Genomic DNA, 23,467 nt, shown 5'->3' on the forward strand with positions numbered 1-23,467 from the left:
CTTAAAAATACGTCTGTCCGGTCTAGGCGAGTCCTCTTTGAAATTGCTGGCAAAGCGACGGAAGATATTGATTTTGTGGAATTTTTATAGCATTTGATTGTTACAGTGGATACATTAGGTGGCGTTTAAAAAGTCCGCATGTAGACTACTTCAGTATTATGGCATAATGTGACCCGAGTCGTCGCTAGTTATCATATACATTAATATATTACTTTACGGAAATGTAGGGTAGGAATTGGGAATATGACGCCAGGTGACGTCATAGCTAACGATCGCGTTCTCACATAACCTTTTAAAAAGGTTCGCGTTCACATGAACCAGAACCTTTCAGGGGTTTGCACCATCCCTTAATTTTAACCTACCAAAAAGTTATAAAAATTGTCATTCTCACCAATCTTGCACAATGCCCCTGTCTCTGTATGAAAGTAGAATTCGTAAAATAAATTGCACTTGGAAATGATACTGCATGGACGTGAAATTTTGGGTTATCAAATTAAACGCCTACGCACTATTTACAGTTTATTGAATGGCTCGGCGCACTTGCTTGATTATAGTTCTTTAGTTCAATAGTTCAACTCTCTTACAATATGCAAATATGATACTTTCGGCACGGTTTTAAATATATATGCACTGATATGTCAGAGCTCTGTGCGGAGTGCTTCTGTTTGATACTGTAGCAATAGAACGTTGCAAGAGGTTCTGACAAAAGCACATTGCGAATACTAGTGTCCCCTGAACATTTTTTCTAACTGAGGTGCAAATTTGAAAGCATGTTAGCAGAAGCATTCTGCTTCTAGAAGCAGAAGCATTGAGCTTCATGCTAGAAGCTCAATTCTACAGAATCTCTGAAGATGAACAGAATCCCCAAAGATACTGACAGGTAAAATAATAATTGATGGAGGATAACGGAGCAATGGTAATGATATATGATAAATGTAGGAAATAACCAGCCACAGAAAAATATTCATACAAATATATGGCCATGTCATCATCAGCAGATTAGTAAATTATGACGTTCGCATCGGGGTTAATAACACTCTTCTCGTCGTATCTAATCAGACTGTGCGACCTTGGAAAATGTTCACTTGCGTTTTACGCAGTGCTTTTCATTTTCAACTTGACCACCGGTTGTTCTGTGAATGAAGGGATTGTTAGGTACTCGAGATTGATTGATCATTTTCAAACCCAAACAATATGTAGTATTTTTCACAAGTGTCGGGATCAAGTTACTACCTTCGAGTCACAAGTCATTAAATTTTGAAGGAAGTCCAGTCACGACTCAAGTAACGCAAATTTTCAAAATGACTCGGGTCAAATCAAATCATCCAAATTCGATTCAACTTCAATTCAACTAACATTTTCACTTTTAAGCAGTTAAATTGCATAATTGCATGTTATAATAACCTCAACAAACCAGCCAATCTTGGTGGTATGCCAATTATAAACTACTAATTCGAAGTGAGTCAGCGCGCGTATCCATGTAAATCGATATGGATGCTCCATTCAATACAGTAGCTGACATATTTGAATGTAAGTGAGGTTGATTGACGGAAATGCTGCATGAAATGACCGCTATAACAACAATACCAATGTATATATTTTGTCGAAATTCCCGATAATGGACCAACCTATATTCTTATTCAACAGAATTAATGTAGGATATTTTCGCATCATTATAATAATATTTTAATGCCAGTAAAGTTGCATGCCGAATCTATATTGTTTTTGAGGTTATACTGATGATGCTGATCAATGATCATGTCGAATACGCAAGCGTAGTGAAATCCAATAACTACAGTGGTCAAGCTTATGTGCAGAGTGGAGAAATGGACAAATAAGATATTTGAATATGAGGTCATGTCATATGCCATGAATAAAATGACTTTTGAATCTAGCAAGCAGGGATTTGAATCGAAGTGGCTTTGGAACGACGACGAAGCCCCGCCGAGTATGCTCATTCGCGCGCCCACAGTTGTGTCACTGTTGGTAACATATAACGAGATCACCCGTCGAATATAATCACTGTGAATTCGAATCCAATATTCTGCAGGACATGACTATTCTTTGATTCCTTGAATCGTGGGATGCTAAATCCTCACACAAATCACGTGCAACTTCAACAGCACAAAATTTTCCTATACTCTAATAAGGTAAAGTAAACGGATGTGTAGCACGACCACCGGTTTGTATATGACTTGATCCGCCAATAAATAAAACTTTTCGGTCGCATGAACGCGGATATCACTGACTACAGTTATCTACGAAAGCAGGAAAAGAATGTCCTTATGGAATATATTCACATCTTATTTGTACAATGTGCTATCATGATCCATACCTTCGCATTTCATTCCATGGCTCAGCTGTTCTTGAAGATGTGAGCATGCACAACAAAAGCAAGCATTAACTCTTAAGCATTTGAGTTAAATTTAGTTTCAGGGTTTTAAGCTCATATGCTAAAGTGCTGCTTGCTCAACATTAGTTTTTCATTGTATCGCAGGGCAAATGTCGGTCAACTGCTCCATACTAAAATTCGATACTGAAAGTGCTGAATGCAACTGTCGCTTTGCATAGATCTGCAGACGCAGACAAATGTCCAATTCATATTTCGAAATGCAATTTCACTCTTCTAGTGAATAGCTATATTGTTTTCGACTATGTAGATTCGGATATGATAGTCGCATTGGGTTACTCTGTTACTGCGTTATAACACAGCTTCATGATATCTCTCTATATCGAGAAATCTATCATTATCTTGTTTAGAGTGGTCTTTCCTGCTCCCTGCGATGCAGCAACTGACAGAATGTTTAAATTCAATGGATTAAGATCAACGATGTTGTCACATATTTCACGAAGTGTCATTGAATAAATAATACAATGCAATCCCGAATGCCATTACACCGCGATTCCAATAAATCAGAAAAGGCAGACATCTGTCAAAGCCGAAGGTCCATATTTGTTTTTATGTTAGTACAAAGATCAGCCTCATATACATTGGACAATCACATAAAAAAACTGAAATTGAAATATCAGCTAAAGAGCCACAACGATCAGGCATAGATAGAGTCACATACAATGCATCTTATATAGTCAACCAACACTCCGTTTCAGAAGGATCGGATTTCAGATAGCCATACATGAGATGAAGGTGCTGACTACATGGTATGATGCGTCCTCCTTTTTCAAGTTTTTTAAAATGTCCTCCAAGGACGCCAAAATGTCCACCTTTTTGGCAATTCGTTCTCCTTTACAACTGTTAGAGCTAAGATAGTGGATAGATTCGAGTGAAATGATCATAAATGACGCTAAATAGGAAATTCGTGGTTCGAACGAAAGTGACAATTTTTTTAAGTCAACCAACGTAAAGTGTGAAAGAGAAACTGTTCTTCGGGAGTTGAGGCGGAAAGTTTACCTTTTTCTAGTCAACCAACCAAAATGTTGGGAAAATTTATTATTTTTTTCGGATTTTACTCCAGTATTCAAGTCTGAAAATTTTGAAAAAGTGTCATCCTTTCCTAATTCCAAAATATGGTTACCATATAGCAGTGGTTCTCAACCTTGCCTCCAGCGCCCCCCAAGGGGCGCTGACGAATTTGAAGGGGGCGGAAACGCTCAGGGGGCGATATGGGGGACGCTGGGCTCAGGGGGGCGGTATGGGGGGGGTGCTGGAGTAAAATGGCTTCGCAGCAGATGATGTGGTAGTAGGACATATCCTTAATGAGTATTCAGAGCGAATTAACACCGAAAATATCGTTATATATAGCCTACAAAAGACATATAGCTTTAATTGTCCATAGGCGCCTAAATGACTGGCACCGACTGTTCCTGTCTTGGCAATCTGAACCCCAGAAGACGAATTCCATCTGGCAGGGAAAAATAATATGCCAGTGAAGAAATACCAATTTGAAATCGTGTGCGTCTTTTAGTTTAGTACGATTGGACGACAGGGATATATAGAACTAGATATCCCCGTTGGGCGATATCCCTGTTGGGCGATTCTATATTTTTTCTGATATAGCAGACAGGAGGTCACGAAATAACATCATGCTACGAAGTCATATCAACGGGTCCGCCCGCCCGACTATGTTTAATTATTACTTACGGGCCCTACAGTTTCCAAGACACCTCACAATGTTCCCTCTACGTTTTGACGAGTCTGCGCACACTCACAAACTCACTGCGCAGACCCTTGAACAACAGTGCGTAACGACTAAAAAAAGGTCATAACTTCCGATTTGTTGTGCGCAACGTAGATTTTCTGTGCGCAGAGACCGTGTCGGCACTGCGCACGTGCGCAGCTTAGAGGGAACATTGCACCTCACTCAGCTCTACCGGTAAATCTGGTAACGTGAGCAGAGAGGACGAGAAATTGAAAGCAATATATATGCAATTCCCGATCTTATTGACCGATTTTTATCATGAATTATCGAAAAATTTCGCGCTTCGCACTGGCTCGCTAAACAGTACAGCTGATTTCGTGGCAAAAGCGAACAACGTGATGGGGGGCGGTCGGTTTATCACCCTTAGGGAGCCCAACACCCAAGTTTTTTCGGTGGGCGTGACGAAGTGTCGTTTCGTTCGTGCCAACGGGAATACGCCCTGAGATGTATAATTATTATTGAGGGGTCCTTTCTTTTCAATCACACATCACTCAGCTCTACCGGTAAATCTGTTTGCGTGAGCAGAGAGAGGATAAAAATTGATATCAATATATATGCAGTTCCCGATCATATTGACCAATTCAATCAATAATTATTGAAATTTTTCGCACTTCGCGCATCTAGGCGAGAATAGCTGGCTCAGTATATGCACACCCAATGTAGATGACTAGTATCAACAAATAGCGGATAGCCGAAGGGGGGTCTGGGGGCGAAGCCCCCGGAAGTTTGATTTATCATCCTACGGGGGGCCCAAGACCAACGCTTTTTAGGAGGCTGACGAAGTGCTGTTACGGCCCTGGTAACGAATTAATTGTACCTACGGGCACGCCCGAATATGTTTATTATTAATTACCTGCCCTTTATTTTTCAATACAACAGCTCACTCAGCGCTACTGGTAAATCTGATTACGTGGGCTGAGAGGATAAAAAGTTTGTAGCGACATATGTTATTACCACCTATTCATTCATGCATTATAGAATATTTTGGCACCTGGGGCGTCCAGGTCTAGGCCACACAAACTTTACTGACCATCGAAATCACGCTACGGGGTTCTTGGGGCGAAGCCCTCAGAAGTTTGGTTTATCACGCTATGGGTGCGCAAGCCAGTCATTTTTAAGGGGGTTGATGAAGTGCTGTTACGCCCCTTCCTCTTACTCAATGTCTTTGTTACATTCCTTACAATATGAGGTTGAGGGGCGCTGGAGCACGATAATCTTTGAAAGGGGGCGCTGGAGGAAAAAAGGTTAAGAACCACTGCCCTATAGTGTTAACCCACTTTACAAAGAGAGCATCAGTTGTACATTTTGGGCGGAAATAACCTCGACTAAATTTATTAGACATATTTAATGCCGCTGGGTGCATCTACTGTCAAGAATATGGCTCTCATCCAGGATGAAATTTCACCATAGTCCCGACAATCCTTGAATATGGTGTCCTTTCGCTTCGCTTACAGCCATTTCCACCGTTTGCACTCGAGGTAAATTTGCTATCGTCGACTCTGTTGACATAAAATAATTAAGGCAGTATTCATAGATATACGCTTTCGCCTGCAGACCTCGCGCACTACTCAATCTACGAAATGATTGCCACAGCCAGATCACCATTCCTCGTCCTCGATTTGAAATGACGTCAGGAAGATCAGAGTACAGAGCGCTGTTTATTGGAAAAATTAGACGTCCCGATGGAAGATACGCGTCAGTCGGGATGTCTACACCTGAAATGATATGGAAGAATATGATACGAAATGCCGAATAGAAGGAAGATAGTTTATTTCCGTGTGCACCAACGATCTGTTTGGAGATGCGACAGAACAGAAGGGGTATCGAGTCAGTACCACTGCTTCCCTCTCCACACAATCCAAGTTTTACGATCAAGTATTGGCTTCGACCTGCTGGAAGTTGGTTGTAGCCACGATCTACCAAGCACCAAGATGGGCTTCCTACCATTACGCAATCTCGCTATAAACATATACTCTGTGTGAGGACAGTAACAGCACTTTGTCACCATCTTGCCCCCATAGGCTAATAAATCAAACTTCTGGGAAGAATCGAATACATAGCTGAATTCGATAAATGAAATTGGAACTGCATATATTACTGTCGAATTTTCAACTAATAGCCCATGTGCTGAGATCTATACCGTTAGTATGGACGGCATTGGTGTGTTTGTCAATGTAGCGCCCTTATTTCATACTTATGGATCTTCGAGCGGGCGCGTTGTTATCAATTACTTGGTAGTGTGTCGATGTTTATATTTCTTGACCGTCCGTCTGCTATATAGGCAAAATATTTCGTAATCGCTGATACGTATCAGACCTAAATTAGGGATGGTGTGAACTTGAGGTTCACGTTCGCGTTCTGTGTGCGAACCGCGGAAATTTAGAGGTTCGCGTTCACAGCAGAACTTTGGTAGGTTCTGCACTGTGAACCTTTTTCATATATATTACATTTTTCACTTCAATATGATATTTTCGGTTCGAATTTATTGCATTTCACCTGCGGGCCACTCTATGCGTGACGCTGGCAGCATAAAAATCAACACAAAACTAGCATGCACTTTAACAATCTCAAAGATTTTACTTGCTTTGTTACAAAAGTTGGCACGAAATATCTAGCATCCCGTTTGTGAATATTTAGTGACTCTCTGCTGTGAGCTTGACCAGCAATCACACAACTTCACGAGCGACATGCAGTACCTGTAGTCAGCGAATGATGCTTATTCATTATTCAACCAATCAATGAGATTGATAATGCCTTTTGACGTAATAAATTTAGCAGTCAATCTTGACTTCATATGTTTACTGTATCATTAAAACCAAATCCGTGCGATTGAGGTGTTGGCTACAGCTGTATCACTTGTGGGGTAGCCTATTATCGGCACCAAATATGGAAACATGTTCTACGCTCTGCCCAATATCAATGTAGCAATAGTCAGACGCCGAATACATTGTCCGGTCTGGCGAAGACTGTTAAGGCGTAAGCTTATATTCACTGGCAACTCCTCGTCGAAATTGTCGGCAAAGCGACGGATGATATTGATTTTATGGGAAAATCATATCATTTGACTGCCTCATTTGATGCATTTAGCTAGGTTTCAAACGCCAATATGTATTTAAGCATTGTGTCATTATGTGGCCCGAGTCATCGCTAGGTATTGTGTACATTACTATAGGCTATCACTTAACTGAAATGTAGCGTTGGAATTAGAAATATGACGTCACATGACGTCATGAGGTTCACGTTCGCGTTCACACAGAACCTTTCAAAAAGGTTCGCGTTCACACGAACCTGAACCTTTCAGAGGTTCACACCATCCCTACTAAATAACTTCTGCCATGCGACGCACACAACTCAAACAGGCATTTCTTCACCGGGCGCATTATTTTTCTCTACGGGTGGCATTTGTAAAGTGGGGGCTCGGATTGCCACGACAAGGCAATGGAAAGGCCATCCATTTAGGCGCCTATTGACAAGGGAAAATTCGACATGGATATATCGGTTTCCGTAAACATGAGGCGGTTATGTTTGGGTCAAGGATTCCTCGCCGGCAAGCTTTTTGGAAGCATACACTTCACATTCGTATGTTAGCCGAAACATCATTGTCAACGTCTTGGTGTGTCGTGGCGCGGTAATGACCGACGCCGAAATGCTTTTCTCTAAAAAATAATGCGTGTTTTGAGGGGGTATCGATATTGATATCATGACATCTAGCAAAAATAAATCGCGCGAATCGCGAAGAAAATTTGACTAAGTTCTAAAAATATATAAAATACTCCATCATTTATGTTAAATTACGAAATAATTTTGGGTTCCCTTCGACCTCGACAATTGCGGGTTTGGGGAGCGGCAGTTACGGTCCTGCTCTGTGGACGTATGCGAATACTCATATAGGGCGTCAATGTTATGTTAACGGCCAGCCTTTATACCGTTTCGTTCGATTTACGAATTGAACATGCAGCATACAATATTTGGTTTAAATATTATCTTATTATCGTATCATTCATTATCATATCCCATCATCCCAAACAATTATACCTGTCAATTTAAAGAATCCCATAATGCAGATTGGCATCCAGCACATAAAATCCGATACAAGAATCCTGGTAAGCTTGCTTTGCATTGCAGTACCTTGCTTATCTCTTTGTTTGCGCGTAGCCAGCGAGGCTAGGATTTTCTTGCTGTACGCCTTTCTGTAAATGTACAAAATAAAAGTTGTGTCTCTGAGAAATAGGTGAACTGAACACTTGTCAGCTGCATGCAACGAATTGAAAATCACTAAATCAACTCGAAGAATGAATGTGAATTGCTTTCCGTGTGGTAATATCAAATCAAATGACGATCCTTGCAAATAAAGACGCAAGTCAAAAATAAGGACCGATGTTAAAAATCTATATGTAGTTTCGTAATTGCAGTTTCAACACTAGCATTTTGTGAACTCCTTAAAAGTAACCCGCTGATCCCAATGCTTTCTTAGAACCCTGCTCTATATAGTCGAAACTGCACGGTAGACACCTCGTCCCCGATTGTAACGCTCCGATTTTGAACAAATGATGACATCATGACACTGCAACATGTCATCTGATATTGTTAATCATACCTGTACAATATGATGTAGCCCAAGAGCATACAAATAAATGCCCCGAAATTAGTCAGCAACAGAAGAAGGGAGTACGACCACGATCTGTATTGTCGCTCTGGAAATAGCGCCGGTAGGCAAACGGTATGACTCGAGTAGTATCCGAATTCGTGGACTGCCCTTATGCTCGGATTAATTTGAGCAACAAGTCTTCTCAGTTTGCTCCATCCTGTACCGCTGCAAACGTTGTTCTTGGAAGTTTGACTTCGATTCATTATTTGTGAAACGTTGCGGATTTGTTACCGGTCGTGCAGTTCCTGTATGTCGCTATCGTTCATCAGACCGAGCCAGTTTATCAAGTACTCCTTTTGCGTTTGATTCACCTTTGTCTTGAAAATGGCAATATTGTGGAATCTACAAACGTGATTTGTGGTCCTGGTATGCTGATATGATGATGTATTATTATCTATATCTGTGAACAAATCCAGTAAACCATAACCCAGCTTCAATGATAACATTGTTTAACAGCCAGCTTATGCTTCTGACATGACTGTGGCTAATCATGGCTAATTTTGGGTGGCAGGTCATGAATATCAACTTGAAACTTTCTCATTAGCTCTAATTATTGCCTAAATGTTGTGACCACGCACACACACTACCCCAGAGGTTCTCAACCTCGCGGCACCCTCTCTGAGGGACAAATAGTTCGCGGCACCCTATATCACTCCGAATAGCCTGAGTGGCGAGTACCGTAGTGGTACGATCCATGGGGTTACCATATTTGGAGATCTGGAAAAGCGGACACTTTCTACAAATCACGCAACTTATCAAATCGGACGAGAATGCCGGTAATTTTACAATTGTTACTGGAATACTGCTGCGTTGACTATAAAAGAAGGTCATTTGCATTTTCAAATCACCTCCTGGAAGACCAGCTGTAACGTTATTTTTCAGTCATCCTTGCCATCGCTGCCGTTCAAATCCAGATTCTTCGAGTCTCCCAAATAATACAGTGATATTGCAGTATGACATTAGGATCCGTTACTAGCTCACGTGACCGTGCCGGGATATTCATAGTTCAACTAGATTTCCCACTCTTTTCATGTGTAGGCTACTGTAATCGATTTGACGGGATATGCAGCTCCCACACACTGTTGACAATCACCTCACAATTTGGGATTACACAAAATATAGTTTACTTATATATTTTACCTCATAAAGTCAGTCAGATTACTTCAGTCTTAGGCAGTTTATTTCCGAAACCATCATGATGTGAATAAACCCAACCTACATTTCAATCTTTAAATAATACCATTGAAATTGCGTTAATAATTTCACATTGTTTACTGACTGATGTGTTTCGATATGGAAATTACTTACGATATATCCTGCAAAAAGTAATCTTCTAAAGAAGGTATCAACGGGGGTGGCGAGATAGCGCAGTGGTATAATCCGCGGCTGCAACACCAATGGGTGCGGGTTCGAGTCCGACCGAGGTCGACTTCCGAATTCCGACACCTAAGTGTTGGAGGTTTGCCTAGGCTCCTCCTCGCCACCTCATCCGCGTCAGCGGTGTCTTACAAAAAGCCTAGAGGTGGGCTGTGCTATAAGTCGGAAGTTACGGAAAATAAGAAGAATATCGGACTGATGTAAATAACCATAGTAGTCGACAAACACCATGAATACCCCAAAACAAACAAACAAACAAGGTATCAACGGTATCAGTCCAGCGAAAATTGAGATCAGCCAGGTGATCCCGACTGCCATGATTGCTCGCCTGTAGTGCGGCGTTGCATGTGGTCTGCAAGCAATATTATTCTCTTCGAATGGGATGACACATGCACATTTTTACAAATAAAAGAATGTCGAACGTCCCCAAATTATTGAACAAAGGCGAAATGTGGATAACTCCGTTATATACATCGAAACCGTTCACGAAAGAAAGCTGATTTCTAGGCTACTTAATAAGAATTAGTTCTTTATCTTTTTACTGTTCGTATGTTGGACGACGTGTTCTCTCATAATTACGAATATAGCTCGACTCAATTTTGTGAAATGGAGGTGTTTTTAATTTTCTGGAGGGGGCACTAACATTAAAATCAAGAATTCGAGTGACTATAAATCGCGTGAAGTGCTAAGAAAAATATCAAGTCAAGCAAATATTCTAAGAAATATTCTACTATATGGTCATTGGTCATATACAAAGATTTACGAAAAATGTGGCTGGCCATTGCTACAAAAACGCGTCGGAACTGATATTTTAGTATTCAACGTTCCAAATTTCTCGGTCAGGCTACCACCCTTGGGTTGGACTTGCAAGTTCACAATTAATTTTGTCCGGGTATTTTTTTGATATGACTAATTTCCCGAATTACCTCGCTGGCCACTGGTTGGCCGCCTCTGATATAGGCTAATAGTCAATATTATATGTCCATTATCGCATCATGACTTAAACCACGTATAAAATAAATTCCTTAAGCAACCCAATGCATATACACCATGCAGTTATGTGAGCGAAAATCATACTAATTCCAGGGGTCTCATCTAGAAGTCTGGTGGGATTACAAATGTCTTACTAAAAACAGGGTCAGAGTCGGATTAGTAAACTTACTGATTACAGTATCGGGCATAACTGTCATGAATATGGAAAATAGTGGCTGCGCAGTTGAATTGGCCTGGTATTCAAGTCAGAGCATATCTTACTATATTTTGTTTGGATCCAATCAGCAGATTACTAACAAATTGGATTGCCCAATTTCCCACGGCTGACAACGCAGCAGTATTTCACACCAACTTGCCGCCCTTATCTGGCGACACCAATGTATCTATTGAAACCTCATGACAGCATGCAGTCGATTTATCGTTATCAGAACCATTGTAAACACGGATTGCTCTGATCCGACGATTAATAGCGCGCCAAGCATTGAACAGGCGGTGCTTGCTCTCCATTCGACATCGACATCGCAGTATCTGCCTTCGAACACCGCGGCCTTGATGCATATGGAAATCGTGTATACCTGAGTATTTACCAGATACACTATTACGGTAAATGCATATAGTAGCTATATACGTATCCTACCCCAACAAGCAAATCAGCAACGGATAAACTCATTATGAGTAGTCTGTTGATGGTGGTATGCGATGAAGTGACAATTCGATCAGGGCTCTTCAACAGGCCATGTAAATTTGATCCAACTACGATTGTACATCGAAAAATGGCAGTAACACCTGCAAAGTAAACGGAGTAGAGTAGAGCATGAACATCATCTACATTAGACTTGAAACCTGTAAAATATTTCTGTCCCGAGCGATTTAAACTTGGTAAAGTCGACATATCGAGCCTCACTGAAATCCTCTTCCAGTCCAAATACCTCGAGCCCGGTCGATATTTCTAACTGACTTACTGAATATCCACACCAGAGGAAGGACTCCTGTGCTTTTAATCATGGACTTCTCGTCAGAAAATGCACTGTCAATGCATCCTGGCTGACATTCGAGAGAGAATTACCACTCATTTTCGCATGCAACGCTTTGCCTATCCGCATCCATGGAATGGATGCATACTGCATGGGCAAGATAAAAAAAAACATAACCACTTTTTTGACCTCTCCCCATTCAATACACCGCTCTCTCAGAATCACTTATACTGAAATTATTAAATGACACATTTTACGTTGAGGAAATATGCCAGAAATAATCCTCGTTATCTTGATTTACGAAATAATTCCCCTCCGAGCTCCCCTCCTCAATTTTGGGTATTGCGATGCGGTCGTCGTGGAGTTTAAACGGGCAACAAATTTCAGCGCTGATAATTTTGGGACCGGGAAAACCTCTTGCTACACATCTACTTTCCTCAAACGATGAATGCGTATATAATAAACTCTAATATGACAGATTATATCAGATTAGCTGTAAGCACATTCAACACAAAACATTCAACTGATATCGAGGATTCATCCGACTTTAACCAGCGCGTATGGTGCAAATCAGGTCAGCGACAGTTTCTGGTGCAACACCAACTAGAACAGATATAACCGAGCCAAGTACATCAAACCTTATGATGGTATATATCACATGGTTTACGTTTACCAATTTTTGCAAACCGGAGATATATTCGTAGCTCCATTTTTGGCATAGTCCATCAGAAGTATCGATATTAAACACCTACCATTCGATTTCAATGTGTTCAGGTTTTGACTATTGACGATCCAACGCTTTACTTGACGGTCCACCAAAGGTTTCGTGTCATCATAGTAAGCGTTGTCAAGTAGTTTATCCATAAAAAATCTTACTGTAATATGCAATTCTTACACTGTCTTCAGAGATAACCTTTTCGTCGTCGCAATGGAAATATAAGCATGGGCATCCAATTTCGCACCATTCAGCAATGTTGCACTTGGCATCCTGCAATGTATTGTATATGCGTTGTTGGCTACATCTTACAATTAAAATCATGGTCATTACTAAAGCTGGGCTACCTCAAACACATATATCAGTATAGTTTCCTTGGACATGCAAGTCTCATTCAGAGGGATTAATTTATTGTTAAATGGGGATAATGATTTCATATATCCACTGGTAACATTGTATTGTACGTACACTGGCAGAAATGGCTAAAGATGCCCACGGCTTAGTCAAAATGGGTCTCTGAAAGATTCCTCGTCCGCCTTCCATTTTTAGGTATTTTTGTAGGCTCTTTCTCATCATATTTCTCATTTCTCAATGATTTCTCCAACACATTCGTCCATGTTATTACCATACTCGTCGAATGTGTTGGAGAAATCATTGAGAAATGAGAAATATGATGAGAAAGAGCCTACAAAAATACCTAAAAATGGAAGGCGGACGAGGAATCTTTCAGAGACCCATTTTGACTAAGCCGTGGGCATCTTTAGCCATTTCTGCCAGTGTACGTACAATACAATGTTACCAGTGGATATATGAAATCATTATCCCCATTTAACAATAAATTAATCCCTCTGAATGAGACTTGCATGTCCAAGGAAACTATACTGATATATGTGTTTGAGGTAGCCCAGCTTTAGTAATGACCATGATTTTAATTGTAAGATGTAGCCAACAACGCATATACAATACATTGCAGGATGCCAAGTGCAACATTGCTGAATGGTGCGAAATTGGATGCCCATGCTTATATTTCCATTGCGACGACGAAAAGGTTATCTCTGAAGACAGTGTAAGAATTGCATATTACAGTAAGATTTTTTATGGATAAACTACTTGACAACGCTTACTATGATGACACGAAACCTTTGGTGGACCGTCAAGTAAAGCGTTGGATCGTCAATAGTCAAAACCTGAACACATTGAAATCGAATGGTAGGTGTTTAATATCGATACTTCTGATGGACTATGCCAAAAATGGAGCTACGAATATATCTCCGGTTTGCAAAAATTGGTAAACGTAAACCATGTGATATATACCATCATAAGGTTTGATGTACTTGGCTCGGTTATATCTGTTCTAGTTGGTGTTGCACCAGAAACTGTCGCTGACCTGATTTGCACCATACGCGCTGGTTAAAGTCGGATGAATCCTCGATATCAGTTGAATGTTTTGTGTTGAATGTGCTTACAGCTAATCTGATATAATCTGTCATATTAGAGTTTATTATATACGCATTCATCGTTTGAGGAAAGTAGATGTGTAGCAAGAGGTTTTCCCGGTCCCAAAATTATCAGCGCTGAAATTTGTTGCCCGTTTAAACTCCACGACGACCGCATCGCAATACCCAAAATTGAGGAGGGGAGCTCGGAGGGGAATTATTTCGTAAATCAAGATAACGAGGATTATTTCTGGCATATTTCCTCAACGTAAAATGTGTCATTTAATAATTTCAGTATAAGTGATTCTGAGAGAGCGGTGTATTGAATGGGGAGAGGTCAAAAAAGTGGTTATGTTTTTTTTTATCTTGCCCATGCAGTATGCATCCATTCCATGGATGCGGATAGGCAAAGCGTTGCATGCGAAAATGAGTGGTAATTCTCTCTCGAATGTCAGCCAGGATGCATTGACAGTGCATTTTCTGACGAGAAGTCCATGATTAAAAGCACAGGAGTCCTTCCTCTGGTGTGGATATTCAGTAAGTCAGTTAGAAATATCGACCGGGCTCGAGGTATTTGGACTGGAAGAGGATTTCAGTGAGGCTCGATATGTCGACTTTACCAAGTTTAAATCGCTCGGGACAGAAATATTTTACAGGTTTCAAGTCTAATGTAGATGATGTTCATGCTCTACTCTACTCCGTTTACTTTGCAGGTGTTACTGCCATTTTTCGATGTACAATCGTAGTTGGATCAAATTTACATGGCCTGTTGAAGAGCCCTGATCGAATTGTCACTTCATCGCATACCACCATCAACAGACTACTCATAATGAGTTTATCCGTTGCTGATTTGCTTGTTGGGGTAGGATACGTATATAGCTACTATATGCATTTACCGTAATAGTGTATCTGGTAAATACTCAGGTATACACGATTTCCATATGCATCAAGGCCGCGGTGTTCGAAGGCAGATACTGCGATGTCGATGTCGAATGGAGAGCAAGCACCGCCTGTTCAATGCTTGGCGCGCTATTAATCGTCGGATCAGAGCAATCCGTGTTTACAATGGTTCTGATAACGATAAATCGACTGCATGCTGTCATGAGGTTTGAATAGATACATTGGTGTCGCCAGATAAGGGCGGCAAGTTGGTGTGAAATACTGCTGCGTTGTCAGCCGTGGGAAATTGGGCAATCCAATTTGTTAGTAATCTGCTGATTGGATCCAAACAAAATATAGTAAGATATGCTCTGACTTGAATACCAGGCCAATTCAACTGCGCAGCCACTATTTTCCATATTCATGACAGTTATGCCCGATACTGTAATCAGTAAGTTTACTAATCCGACTCTGACCCTGTTTTTAGTAAGACATTTGTAATCCCACCAGACTTCTAGATGAGACCCCTGGAATTAGTATGATTTTCGCTCACATAACTGCATGGTGTATATGCATTGGGTTGCTTAAGGAATTTATTTTATACGTGGTTTAAGTCATGATGCGATAATGGACATATAATATTGACTATTAGCCTATATCAGAGGCGGCCAACCAGTGGCCAGCGAGGTAATTCGGGAAATTAGTCATATCAAAAAAATACCCGGACAAAATTAATTGTGAACTTGCAAGTCCAACCCAAGGGTGGTAGCCTGACCGAGAAATTTGGAACGTTGAATACTAAAATATCAGTTCCGACGCGTTTTTGTAGCAATGGCCAGCCACATTTTTCGTAAATCTTTGTATATGACCAATGACCATATAGTAGAATATTTCTTAGAATATTTGCTTGACTTGATATTTTTCTTAGCACTTCACGCGATTTATAGTCACTCGAATTCTTGATTTTAATGTTAGTGCCCCCTCCAGAAAATTAAAAACACCTCCATTTCACAAAATTGAGTCGAGCTATATTCGTAATTATGAGAGAACACGTCGTCCAACATACGAACAGTAAAAAGATAAAGAACTAATTCTTATTAAGTAGCCTAGAAATCAGCTTTCTTTCGTGAACGGTTTCGATGTATATAACGGAGTTATCCACATTTCGCCTTCGTTCAATAATTTGGGGACGTTCGACATTCTTTTATTTGTAAAAATGTGCATGTGTCATCCCATTCGAAGAGAATAATATTGCTTGCAGACCACATGCAACGCCGCACTACAGGCGAGCAATCATGGCAGTCGGGATCACCTGGCTGATCTCAATTTTCGCTGGACTGATACCGTTGATACCTTGTTTGTTTGTTTGTTTTGGGGTATTCATGGTGTTTGTCGACTACTATGGTTATTTACATCAGTCCGATATTCTTCTTATTTTCCGTAACTTCCGACTTATAGCACAGCCCACCTCTAGGCTTTTTGTAAGACACCGCTGACGCGGATGAGGTGGCGAGGAGGAGCCTAGGCAAACCTCCAACACTTAGGTGTCGGAATTCGGAAGTCGACCTCGGTCGGACTCGAACCCGCACCCATTGGTGTTGCAGCCGCGGATTATACCACTGCGCTATCTCGCCACCCCCGTTGATACCTTCTTTAGAAGATTACTTTTTGCAGGATATATCGTAAGTAATTTCCATATCGAAACACATCAGTCAGTAAACAATGTGAAATTATTAACGCAATTTCAATGGTATTATTTAAAGATTGAAATGTAGGTTGGGTTTATTCACATCATGATGGTTTCGGAAATAAACTGCCTAAGACTGAAGTAATCTGACTGACTTTATGAGGTAAAATATATAAGTAAACTATATTTTGTGTAATCCCAAATTGTGAGGTGATTGTCAACAGTGTGTGGGAGCTGCATATCCCGTCAAATCGATTACAGTAGCCTACACATGAAAAGAGTGGGAAATCTAGTTGAACTATGAATATCCCGGCACGGTCACGTGAGCTAGTAACGGATCCTAATGTCATACTGCAATATCACTGTATTATTTGGGAGACTCGAAGAATCTGGATTTGAACGGCAGCGATGGCAAGGATGACTGAAAAATAACGTTACAGCTGGTCTTCCAGGAGGTGATTTGAAAATGCAAATGACCTTCTTTTATAGTCAACGCAGCAGTATTCCAGTAACAATTGTAAAATTACCGGCATTCTCGTCCGATTTGATAAGTTGCGTGATTTGTAGAAAGTGTCCGCTTTTCCAGATCTCCAAATATGGTAACCCCATGGATCGTACCACTACGGTACTCGCCACTCAGGCTATTCGGAGTGATATAGGGTGCCGCGAACTATTTGTCCCTCAGAGAGGGTGCCGCGAGGTTGAGAACCTCTGGGGTAGTGTGTGTGCGTGGTCACAACATTTAGGCAATAATTAGAGCTAATGAGAAAGTTTCAAGTTGATATTCATGACCTGCCACCCAAAATTAGCCATGATTAGCCACAGTCATGTCAGAAGCATAAGCTGGCTGTTAAACAATGTTATCATTGAAGCTGGGTTATGGTTTACTGGATTTGTTCACAGATATAGATAATAATACATCATCATATCAGCATACCAGGACCACAAATCACGTTTGTAGATTCCACAATATTGCCATTTTCAAGACAAAGGTGAATCAAACGCAAAAGGAGTACTTGATAAACTGGCTCGGTCTGATGAACGATAGCGACATACAGGAACTGCACGACCGGTAACAAATCCGCAACGTTTCACAAATAATGAATCGAAGTCAAACTTCCAAGAACAACGTTTGCAGCGGTACAGGATGGAGCAAACTGAGAAGACTTGTTGCTCAAATTAATCCGAGCATAAGGGCAGTCCACGAATTCGGATACTACTCGAGTCATACCGTTTGCCTACCGGCGCTATTTCCAGAGCGACAATACAGATCGTGGTCGTACTCCCTTCTTCTGTTGCTGACTAATTTCGGGGCATTTATTTGTATGCTCTTGGGCTACATCATATTGTACAGGTATGATTAACAATATCAGATGACATGTTGCAGTGTCATGATGTCATCATTTGTTCAAAATCGGAGCGTTACAATTGGGGACGAGGTGTCTACCGTGCAGTTTCGACTATATAGAGCAGGGTTCTAAGAAAGCATTGGGATCAGCGGGTTACTTTTAAGGAGTTCACAAAATGCTAGTGTTGAAACTGCAATTACGAAACTACATATAGATTTTTAACATCGGTCCTTATTTTTGACTTGCGTCTTTATTTGCAAGGATCGTCATTTGATTTGATATTACCACACGGAAAGCAATTCACATTCATTCTTCGAGTTGATTTAGTGATTTTCAATTCGTTGCATGCAGCTGACAAGTGTTCAGTTCACCTATTTCTCAGAGACACAACTTTTATTTTGTACATTTACAGAAAGGCGTACAGCAAGAAAATCCTAGCCTCGCTGGCTACGCGCAAACAAAGAGATAAGCAAGGTACTGCAATGCAAAGCAAGCTTACCAGGATTCTTGTATCGGATTTTATGTGCTGGATGCCAATCTGCATTATGGGATTCTTTATATTGGCAGGTATAATTGTTTGGGATGATGGGATATGATAATGAATGATACGATAATAAGAAAACCAAATATTGTATGCTGCATGTTCAATTCGTAAATCGAACGAAACGGTATAAAGGCTGGCCGTTAACATAACATTGACGCCCTATATGAGTATTCGCATACGTCCACAGAGCAGGACCGTAACTGCCGCTCCCCAAACCCGCAATTGTCGAGGTCGAAGGGAACCCAAAATTATTTCGTAATTTAACATAAATGATGGAGTATTTTATATATTTTTAGAACTTAGTCAAATTTTCTTCGCGATTCGCGCGATTTATTTTTGCTAGATGTCATGATATCAATATCGATACCCCCTCAGAACACGCATTATTTTTTAGAGAAAAGCATTTCGGCGTCGGTCATTACCGCGCCACGACACACCAAGACGTTGACAATGATGTTTCGGCTAACATACGAATGTGAAGTGTATGCTTCCAAAAAGCTTGCCGGCGAGGAATCCTTGACCCAAACATAACCGCCTCATGTTTACGGAAACCGATATATCCATGTCGAATTTTCCCTTGTCAATAGGCGCCTAAATGGATGGCCTTTCCATTGCCTTGTCGTGGCAATCCGAGCCCCCACTTTACAAATGCCACCCGTAGAGAAAAATAATGCGCCCGGTGAAGAAATGCCTGTTTGAGTTGTGTGCGTCGCATGGCAGAAGTTATTTAGTAGGGATGGTGTGAACCTCTGAAAGGTTCAGGTTCGTGTGAACGCGAACCTTTTTGAAAGGTTCTGTGTGAACGCGAACGTGAACCTCATGACGTCATGTGACGTCATATTTCTAATTCCAACGCTACATTTCAGTTAAGTGATAGCCTATAGTAATGTACACAATACCTAGCGATGACTCGGGCCACATAATGACACAATGCTTAAATACATATTGGCGTTTGAAACCTAGCTAAATGCATCAAATGAGGCAGTCAAATGATATGATTTTCCCATAAAATCAATATCATCCGTCGCTTTGCCGACAATTTCGACGAGGAGTTGCCAGTGAATATAAGCTTACGCCTTAACAGTCTTCGCCAGACCGGACAATGTATTCGGCGTCTGACTATTGCTACATTGATATTGGGCAGAGCGTAGAACATGTTTCCATATTTGGTGCCGATAATAGGCTACCCCACAAGTGATACAGCTGTAGCCAACACCTCAATCGCACGGATTTGGTTTTAATGATACAGTAAACATATGAAGTCAAGATTGACTGCTAAATTTATTACGTCAAAAGGCATTATCAATCTCATTGATTGGTTGAATAATGAATAAGCATCATTCGCTGACTACAGGTACTGCATGTCGCTCGTGAAGTTGTGTGATTGCTGGTCAAGCTCACAGCAGAGAGTCACTAAATATTCACAAACGGGATGCTAGATATTTCGTGCCAACTTTTGTAACAAAGCAAGTAAAATCTTTGAGATTGTTAAAGTGCATGCTAGTTTTGTGTTGATTTTTATGCTGCCAGCGTCACGCATAGAGTGGCCCGCAGGTGAAATGCAATAAATTCGAACCGAAAATATCATATTGAAGTGAAAAATGTAATATATATGAAAAAGGTTCACAGTGCAGAACCTACCAAAGTTCTGCTGTGAACGCGAACCTCTAAATTTCCGCGGTTCGCACACAGAACGCGAACGTGAACCTCAAGTTCACACCATCCCTAATTTAGGTCTGATACGTATCAGCGATTACGAAATATTTTGCCTATATAGCAGACGGACGGTCAAGAAATATAAACATCGACACACTACCAAGTAATTGATAACAACGCGCCCGCTCGAAGATCCATAAGTATGAAATAAGGGCGCTACATTGACAAACACACCAATGCCGTCCATACTAACGGTATAGATCTCAGCACATGGGCTATTAGTTGAAAATTCGACAGTAATATATGCAGTTCCAATTTCATTTATCGAATTCAGCTATGTATTCGATTCTTCCCAGAAGTTTGATTTATTAGCCTATGGGGGCAAGATGGTGACAAAGTGCTGTTACTGTCCTCACACAGAGTATATGTTTATAGCGAGATTGCGTAATGGTAGGAAGCCCATCTTGGTGCTTGGTAGATCGTGGCTACAACCAACTTCCAGCAGGTCGAAGCCAATACTTGATCGTAAAACTTGGATTGTGTGGAGAGGGAAGCAGTGGTACTGACTCGATACCCCTTCTGTTCTGTCGCATCTCCAAACAGATCGTTGGTGCACACGGAAATAAACTATCTTCCTTCTATTCGGCATTTCGTATCATATTCTTCCATATCATTTCAGGTGTAGACATCCCGACTGACGCGTATCTTCCATCGGGACGTCTAATTTTTCCAATAAACAGCGCTCTTAATCCATTCCTGTACTCTGATCTTCCTGACGTCATTTCAAATCGAGGACGAGGAATGGTGATCTGGCTGTGGCAATCATTTCGTAGATTGAGTAGTGCGCGAGGTCTGCAGGCGAAAGCGTATATCTATGAATACTGCCTTAATTATTTTATGTCAACAGAGTCGACGATAGCAAATTTACCTCGAGTGCAAACGGTGGAAATGGCTGTAAGCGAAGCGAAAGGACACCATATTCAAGGATTGTCGGGACTATGGTGAAATTTCATCCTGGATGAGAGCCATATTCTTGACAGTAGATGCACCCAGCGGCATTAAATATGTCTAATAAATTTAGTCGAGGTTATTTCCGCCCAAAATGTACAACTGATGCTCTCTTTGTAAAGTGGGTTAACACTATAGGGCAGTGGTTCTTAACCTTTTTTCCTCCAGCGCCCCCTTTCAAAGATTATCGTGCTCCAGCGCCCCTCAACCTCATATTGTAAGGAATGTAACAAAGACATTGAGTAAGAGGAAGGGGCGTAACAGCACTTCATCAACCCCCTTAAAAATGACTGGCTTGCGCACCCATAGCGTGATAAACCAAACTTCTGAGGGCTTCGCCCCAAGAACCCCGTAGCGTGATTTCGATGGTCAGTAAAGTTTGTGTGGCCTAGACCTGGACGCCCCAGGTGCCAAAATATTCTATAATGCATGAATGAATAGGTGGTAATAACATATGTCGCTACAAACTTTTTATCCTCTCAGCCCACGTAATCAGATTTACCAGTAGCGCTGAGTGAGCTGTTGTATTGAAAAATAAAGGGCAGGTAATTAATATTAAACATATTCGGGCGTGCCCGTAGGTACAATTAATTCGTTACCAGGGCCGTAACAGCACTTCGTCAGCCTCCTAAAAAACGTTGGTCTTGGGCCCCCCGTAGGATGATAAATCAAACTTCCGGGGGGCTTCGCCCCCAGACCCCCCTTCGGCTATCCGCTATTTGTTGATACTAGTCATCTACATTGGGTGTGCATATACTGAGCCAGCTATTCTCGCCTAGATGCGCGAAGTGCGAAAAATTTCAATAATTATTGATTGAATTGGTCAATATGATCGGGAACTGCATATATATTGATATCAATTTTTATCCTCTCTCTGCTCACGCAAACAGATTTACCGGTAGAGCTGAGTGATGTGTGATTGAAAAGAAAGGACCCCTCAATAATAATTATACATCTCAGGGCGTATTCCCGTTGGCACGAACGAAACGACACTTCGTCACGCCCACCGAAAAAACTTGGGTGTTGGGCTCCCTAAGGGTGATAAACCGACCGCCCCCCATCACGTTGTTCGCTTTTGCCACGAAATCAGCTGTACTGTTTAGCGAGCCAGTGCGAAGCGCGAAATTTTTCGATAATTCATGATAAAAATCGGTCAATAAGATCGGGAATTGCATATATATTGCTTTCAATTTCTTGTCCTCTCTGCTCACGTTACCAGATTTACCGGTAGAGCTGAGTGAGGTGCAATGTTCCCTCTAAGCTGCGCACGTGCGCAGTGCCGACACGGTCTCTGCGCACAGAAAATCTACGTTGCGCACAACAAATCGGAAGTTATGACCTTTTTTTAGTCGTTACGCACTGTTGTTCAAGGGTCTGCGCAGTGAGTTTGTGAGTGTGCGCAGACTCGTCAAAACGTAGAGGGAACATTGTGAGGTGTCTTGGAAACTGTAGGGCCCGTAAGTAATAATTAAACATAGTCGGGCGGGCGGACCCGTTGATATGACTTCGTAGCATGATGTTATTTCGTGACCTCCTGTCTGCTATATCAGAAAAAATATAGAATCGCCCAACCGGGATATCGCCCAACGGGGATATCTAGTTCTATATATCCCTGTCGTCCAATCGTACTAAACTAAAAGACGCACACGATTTCAAATTGGTATTTCTTCACTGGCATATTATTTTTCCCTGCCAGATGGAATTCGTCTTCTGGGGTTCAGATTGCCAAGACAGGAACAGTCGGTGCCAGTCATTTAGGCGCCTATGGACAATTAAAGCTATATGTCTTTTGTAGGCTATATATAACGATATTTTCGGTGTTAATTCGCTCTGAATACTCATTAAGGATATGTCCTACTACCACATCATCTGCTGCGAAGCCATTTTACTCCAGCACCCCCCCATACCGCCCCCCTGAGCCCAGCGTCCCCCATATCGCCCCCTGAGCGTTTCCGCCCCCTTCAAATTCGTCAGCGCCCCTTGGGGGGCGCTGGAGGCAAGGTTGAGAACCACTGCTATATGGTAACCATATTTTGGAATTAGG

General features: G+C 41.4%; 4 protein-coding genes across 4 annotated transcripts in view; 2 read left to right on the forward strand and 2 right to left on the reverse strand.

Annotated features, from left to right (window-relative positions):
* Positions 1-23,467, reverse strand: part of LOC145457428 (uncharacterized) — a 502,676-nt gene that overhangs the window by 365,431 nt on the left and 113,778 nt on the right. The window lies entirely within an intron of this gene.
* Positions 9,684-12,221, reverse strand: LOC145459789 (follicle-stimulating hormone receptor-like). Its single transcript, XM_080338336.1, has 5 exons — positions 12,138-12,221; positions 11,813-11,961; positions 11,569-11,750; positions 10,440-10,534; positions 9,684-9,730 (listed from the first exon to the last, which is right to left on the reverse strand). The coding sequence occupies exons 1-5, from the start codon at positions 12,178-12,180 to the stop codon at positions 9,684-9,686; spliced, it is 516 nt and encodes a 171-aa protein (XP_080194462.1). The 5' UTR covers positions 12,181-12,221.
* Positions 14,753-17,942, forward strand: LOC145459805 (follicle-stimulating hormone receptor-like). Its single transcript, XM_080338337.1, has 5 exons — positions 14,753-14,837; positions 15,014-15,162; positions 15,225-15,406; positions 16,441-16,543; positions 17,853-17,942. Exons 1-5 carry the CDS (start codon positions 14,795-14,797, stop codon positions 17,940-17,942), a joined length of 567 nt encoding a protein of 188 aa, XP_080194463.1. The 5' UTR covers positions 14,753-14,794.
* LOC145459484 (relaxin receptor 1-like) lies at positions 17,669-21,555 on the forward strand. Its single transcript, XM_080338145.1, has 4 exons — positions 17,669-17,938; positions 18,005-18,782; positions 21,095-21,265; positions 21,323-21,555. Exons 2-4 carry the CDS (start codon positions 18,698-18,700, stop codon positions 21,418-21,420), a joined length of 354 nt encoding a protein of 117 aa, XP_080194271.1. The 5' UTR covers positions 17,669-17,938; positions 18,005-18,697; the 3' UTR covers positions 21,421-21,555.

This window comes from Botryllus schlosseri, chromosome 2 (genome assembly GCF_051294905.1).
Source record: "Botryllus schlosseri isolate E-star chromosome 2, Bs_hap1, whole genome shotgun sequence".
NCBI classification, from domain to species: Eukaryota; Metazoa; Chordata; class Ascidiacea; order Stolidobranchia; family Styelidae; genus Botryllus; species Botryllus schlosseri.

What these genes read in the sequence shown, in the direction of transcription:
- LOC145459789 (XM_080338336.1), bottom strand. Translation starts at nt 12,180, where the DNA reads ATGATTAAAAGCACAGGAGTCCTTCCTCTGGTGTGGATATTCA. An exon ending in TCCTCTGGTGTGGATATTCA is followed by an intron (nt 11,962 to 12,137) that starts GTAAGTCAGTTA and finishes TTTACTTTGCAG; the next exon opens with GTGTTACTGCCATTTTTCGA. An exon ending in CGACTGCATGCTGTCATGAG is followed by an intron (nt 10,535 to 11,568) that starts GTTTCAATAGAT and finishes TATTGCTTGCAG; the next exon opens with ACCACATGCAACGCCGCACT.
- LOC145459805 (XM_080338337.1), top strand. Translation starts at nt 14,795, where the DNA reads ATGATTAAAAGCACAGGAGTCCTTCCTCTGGTGTGGATATTCA. An exon ending in TTGCTGATTTGCTTGTTGGG is followed by an intron (nt 15,163 to 15,224) that starts GTAGGATACGTA and finishes GTAAATACTCAG; the next exon opens with GTATACACGATTTCCATATG. An exon ending in CGACTGCATGCTGTCATGAG is followed by an intron (nt 15,407 to 16,440) that starts GTTTGAATAGAT and finishes TATTGCTTGCAG; the next exon opens with ACCACATGCAACGCCGCACT.
- LOC145459484 (XM_080338145.1), top strand. Translation starts at nt 18,698, where the DNA reads ATGCAAAGCAAGCTTACCAGGATTCTTGTATCGGATTTTATGTGCTGG. An exon ending in GGGATTCTTTATATTGGCAG is followed by an intron (nt 18,783 to 21,094) that starts GTATAATTGTTT and finishes ATATCATTTCAG; the next exon opens with GTGTAGACATCCCGACTGAC. An exon ending in TAGATTGAGTAGTGCGCGAG is followed by an intron (nt 21,266 to 21,322) that starts GTCTGCAGGCGA and finishes TTATGTCAACAG; the next exon opens with AGTCGACGATAGCAAATTTA.